General features: G+C 36.1%; 3 protein-coding genes across 5 annotated transcripts in view; 1 reads left to right on the top strand and 2 right to left on the bottom strand.

Annotated features, from left to right (window-relative positions):
* Window positions 1–294, bottom strand: part of Tcs1 (Threonyl-carbamoyl synthesis 1) — a 1,380-nt gene extending 1,086 nt beyond the window's left edge. Inside the window, exon 1 of the mRNA XM_043008262.2 lies at window positions 1–294. This exon is cut by the window's left edge and continues 1,086 nt beyond it. Within this exon, the coding sequence (XP_042864196.1) occupies window positions 1–294 (294 nt within the window).
* The window catches only part of Polr3K (RNA polymerase III subunit K), a 3,602-nt gene extending 1,086 nt beyond the window's left edge, over window positions 1–2,516 (bottom strand). Inside the window, exons 1-4 of one of the 3 annotated variants that reach the window (XM_043008264.2) lie at window positions 2,405–2,442; window positions 1,417–1,524; window positions 989–1,053; window positions 1–655 (exon numbers count right to left, since the gene is read on the bottom strand). The exon at window positions 1–655 is cut by the window's left edge and continues 1,086 nt beyond it. In XM_043008264.2, coding sequence (XP_042864198.1) covers window positions 386–655; window positions 989–1,045 — 327 coding nt within the window. In that variant the 5' untranslated portion in view covers window positions 1,046–1,053; window positions 1,417–1,524; window positions 2,405–2,442 and the 3' untranslated portion in view covers window positions 1–385. Of the gene's footprint in view, window positions 656–988; window positions 1,054–1,416; window positions 1,525–2,198; window positions 2,253–2,404 lie in introns of those variants that run through there. The other 2 variants (XM_043008263.2, XM_043008265.2) reach the window with 2 other exon arrangements.
* A 381-nt stretch (window positions 2,517–2,897) lies between these two features.
* The window catches only part of Vps36 (vacuolar protein sorting 36), a 3,136-nt gene continuing 1,033 nt past the window's right edge, over window positions 2,898–5,000 (top strand). The window contains exons 1-2 of the mRNA XM_043008266.2: window positions 2,898–3,032; window positions 4,365–5,000. The exon at window positions 4,365–5,000 is cut by the window's right edge and continues 1,033 nt beyond it. Of these exons, the coding sequence (XP_042864200.2) occupies window positions 4,479–5,000 (522 nt within the window). The 5' untranslated portion in view covers window positions 2,898–3,032; window positions 4,365–4,478. The remainder of the gene's footprint in view (window positions 3,033–4,364) is intronic.

The following is a 5,000-nucleotide window of genomic DNA, read 5'->3' as shown; positions in this document are numbered from 1 at the left end:
CTCTGCAACGCAAATCGCCAACGGTTTAGAGGAGCTACGCTTCTTTATTTCATAGATTCTTTCTATGGCTTCATTATTCTGAGCGAGTGCTGCAATTCCATAAATAGTATCAGTTGGCATGGCAATTACATGTCCAGTTTCTAAAGCACTTGCTGCCTTTTCCACATGACTGACAAGGGAAGACCCTCCCCACAAAGGAACCACATTGCTCATTGGGAGAATATTGGTTGCAGCTGTTGCCGCCACATTACTCATCTGTCTTATGATTTTCCAAGCACTCGATAGTATCTTCATTAAGAAACTGATCTTGACAAAAAGTCACGCCACAAGAAGGGGTCAAACTTATCACCGAGACGTGGAACAAGAGCACCTCTCGTGAACTAGACTATTCCTTCCAGCGATGTCCACAGGAAGTAGAACAGCACTTGTAGAAGAGCGTCATAGGCTCATCAGCCGATCTGGTCTGCACTTGCATAAAGAACGCCCGGGGATGGGCACACTTGGGACAGGGTTCATCAGTGGAGTCCACGTTCTTCCACGCAGCCGATCCACCTAACACGTCATCTAGGGCCTTCAGCTTGGGATAAATCTTGTAGGAGACGCATCTCTTGATGGGGAACACGTAGGCACAGGTGACGCATGAGAAGCGCATACCCTGTGACAGAGAAAGAGGCAGTCAATCTTTGTAGAAGATACAAGGCATATCTGCAAGTAATTAAATATATTTGGAGGATAAAAAGAATAAAACTAAGAATAAAACCTGGAAAAGGAGGCAATAAAGAAATGAAAAAGACATAACAAGAGAATGAGAGAAAATGGAAGACAAAATGAGAAGGAAAAATATTTTTACATAGAAGATAAGGAAGAAGTACCAGAAGAGAAGGAATAATCATAATCATTATCATAAAAAATATATATCTACATATATTAATAATAACAATAAAAGAAGAAGAAGAAGAAGAAGAAGATGACTATCAGATCCTCTCACCTGAGATCCCTCCTCCACAATCAGGAGATTACCACATGTTGGGCAGAAGTAAAGCATTCTTCCATCTGTAATTATTCATTCAAACATTAATACTGAATTACCATCTGAAGTCCAAACATTTAGTATAAAATGTAACTCCGTATTTAAAGTAGAATAACAACCACAGCATTTTGTAAGCTACAAATATGTCAAATTTCTAGAGAAGATTAAAGTGAAAAAAGGAAGAAAAAAAAGGTAAAAATAATAACAATAATAATAATAATGATAATAATAGTAATAATATCAATAATAAAAACAATTGGAAATGATTGAATATTATATGTTCATGATATGTGTGCAAAAGTATTGTGGTATGTAGTCAGCTTATCCAGAAATATAAGGCAAATAAAAGTTTAGTGTATCAATATCATACACTACCCTATACATACTTCACAATCATGATTTTGTTGATAAATGCTGCCTCTATTACATAAAACAGAAACACAGTCTTTAACACAAGTGAACTGAAGCTGGTGAACAAGAAACTGGACAGTGGCCTGGGAGATGATGCAATAAAGAATCAGATGATGTAATACAAAATTGTATTATGCGATAGAAATTCCTTTGGATATGGTATAATACATGATGATCATTGATAGTACTTGAGGCTTGATAACAATGATTATACAAGCATGAAACATAACAATGATAATATAAGCATGCAAACATAATGATAACACAAGCATCCAAACACATGGGAAGGCTTTGACTAGTATGATTGCATCATCATCTGCAATACATAATGTTTAATGAAGAAAAGTGTATATCTAAATCAGTATGTTCATTTTCATATAGAATAATAAAAAGTAAACAAAATATATCAACAAATTCCAATATTGCATAAATTTAGCAATTTTAAAAACTTTGTTTCATTGATAGATAAGCTATATGGAAAAGTTTTATAAACTTAATTTGAAAATGAACAATGCCTATCTTTTGAAAATCATATATACACCATATAAGATTCTTCAATTACAAAATAAGGTCCTGAAAGGATTATGCATAATAGTAGGAAAAATAAACATTATACAACAAAAAGATATAACAACCAAACCTGATAGTAAAGAATAGAACACAAGATACCATAATCATCAAAAGGAAAACCCTAGCGATCACAGCACTTCCTAAAATAAGAAAAAGTACAACCCTAAAGTCTAAAATAAAAACACACCCTTAAAATTTAGGAACGTATCAAAACCCCAACCATGAACACAAAACCAACCCCAAACCACAAATTAAGTCTCTTAAAACCCACAAAACCACATCCTAACACCATTCCACCCCCATACCTCAATTCCAGAAAAACAATCCCATCCCACGAATCCCAAATTACACCCAAACAATCCCTAATAACACCCCTAAAACGGCAAAAATCACCTGAAATCCCCTAAAATCTGCGAGCTAATGCATGATCAGCTGTTCGACAACGAGGTAAACATCGTGGGGGAGTTTTGGTCGAAGACGTTCGTTGTTGCGTGAAAATCTGTTATTATTTTTTTAAATATGTTATCATGTTTATGTATATGTGTGTTTATGGTGGTGGTTATTTGGATGTTTATGTATGTGTGTGTTTGTGTGTTTAAAGGAATTATTGTATAAATAAAATACACAACGAACTCACATATTAGTATTTATGTACTTTCTGTTCTAACTTATGTACTTTTTGTGATGTGTAGATAAATATATGTATATATGGGTGTTTATGAGTGTAGTTATTCATGTGTATAAGTGTGTACAAATTTATACATACAGAAACCACTGCCTAAAGACACACAAAAGTACATATCTACCCCACCACTTAAAGATAATAAACAGACAGACAAATAACAGATAAACCATACGTAAATCAATCAATAAAGAGAGGGAGAACAAAAAAAAACAAAATAAGAATACAATAATATTCGCCCCCGGGCAGTTGCCAGTTACCCATTTTATTCTCCCATTAAAAGGGTCGTCCATCTTGACAGCGGACGCATTTTTCTTCACAATTTTTTTTCTTTTAAGAGTGAGTACTTTATTTTTCTTAGATTGGTGGTTATTGTCGCTTTGATGGGTGTGTTAAGGAGAAGGGTGTTGAGTGTGTGATAGATAGTTTGTGTTAAATGAGTTTAGAGAGGATGGGAGATTGAGAAAGGAATGTATTGTATATTTTTGTTTTTGTTTTTCTCGGTTTTCGTGTGTTTTCTTTTTCTTATTATTTTTGAGTACGTGTGTTTGATGAATAGTCTCTATTAGGAAATTGTTATTATCATTATCTATTTCTGTCCTAGTTTAAAATGAGAAAATAACACCATGAACATAAAACAAATCCAGAAAAATAAACAAATACAAACAAACATTTATCATTTAAACCAAGACGAATTCACACGAAATTACAAAAACAGTAACAAGTATCATCTCAGTTTCGAAAACCCATTTATCATAAAAGCAAATGAGTTAATTTCCATCTATGACGTTTCTGCCGAGAAATGAAATTGTTATAAACTTTATTGATCATTTGATTCCATGGGTTAGACTTAATAAAATACCAGGAAGTTCGTATTACTTAGTTTTTAATTTATTTTAGAGATAGCAAAGTAACTATGTAAAGTTAGGCTTGGTCTTTGGGTTGAGATTTCGAAAATTACGGAAATTACAAGTAAGGTTAAGCTAAGGTAGAGTAGAATGTCAAAATAGAGTGGATTATACCAGGTTTTCGTTGATTAATTGGATCGATTGATGTAAATTGTATCGGAGGAAGTTGGTTAAATGTGTACAAGAAATCTCGTGATTCCGTTGGCTATGTTCACTACGCTCGAAGCTTCCTGTGACCGTTCTGACCCGATATTCAGATACTATGAGGATGACGGTTTTGATATTTTCGGATTTCTTTTCCTCACATTCAGAATGGAGCAGATAGATTATCAGATACACATGGCTAGGCAGACAGTTATTCATTTGGCTTGTGTTTTTATTTTATTTTTATTTTTTTTCACAAAATGTTTATAATGCTTTTGTTTGATTTTGCAACCTCCCATTATCAGATTTGATATATGTATTGGCTGACACAGTCATGGGTGGAAATAGGTAGATAGTCGTCATTTTGGTAATTTAATTATTTATTACTGTCAAATGGGGTTAACTTTTGATGATTTTGAAGGTCTTTAGTATTAACATAGTATCAAGTTGTTGTTTTATTGCAAGGCTCTAGTTGTTGTTGAAGAAGTTAAAAAAACAAAAAAAGCAGAAAGGCACTCTGCTCCCTGCCACTTCCCCTGAAATTAGGATTTTTTTTGTTTCCCATAAGTGTTGTCAAATTTAAGTCGAGTTTCTTATTTGTTTCTCTTCCTTTTTTCAGGAGGTGGCAGGAGAGCTGGTTTTGTCTGAAGGGTTATCGTAAACGGGATTACATTTTGGGGAAGAAACTCGCTTGACGCGACTCGAAAAAAGGCAAAACGGGGAAGGATCAAAGATGAATCGTTGGTATTGGTGTGACTCGAGCTTAACGTCCGGAGAAGTAGTTAGGTCAACCGTCAACGGGATCCGGTTGTACGATGGGGACAAGAAGACGAGCTATGACGACGGAAGGCTGACCCTGACCAACCTGAGGCTCTTGTGGAGGCACGAAAACCAGTCGTCCTCCTTGGGGCTCCACCTTAGTCTCGTGGTACTGGTCGAGGAGGAGTCGGGTGGCTTTACCTCCAGTCCAAAGTTGGTGCTCCATCTGGCTCTACCGTTACACACACAACCGGCTGGTCCTGTGGCCTCTAGTAGTTACTCACACATCAAACTCTCATTCAGACAAGGAGGATGCTCTAGCTTTTATCCAATAATACAGAGGGCTCTCGGAGACAGGGAGTGGGAGAGGATAAACACTCAGTCTCTGCCTCCTCCCAGCCGAGGGAATCAGCACATGCCAGGGGGCAGGAAGATCCACACAGGCATCTTGGGCATAGAGCGGGATATCCAAGCAAAACAGGAGGTGACTAGTCAG

This window comes from Penaeus japonicus, unplaced genomic scaffold (genome assembly GCF_977035675.1).
Source record: "Penaeus japonicus unplaced genomic scaffold, GWHDUDI00000001_assembly GWHDUDI00000041, whole genome shotgun sequence".
Lineage (NCBI taxonomy): Eukaryota > Metazoa > Arthropoda > Malacostraca > Decapoda > Penaeidae > Penaeus > Penaeus japonicus.
Note: the sequence above shows the minus strand (reverse complement) of the source record. Positions and strands in the feature narration are given on the sequence as shown.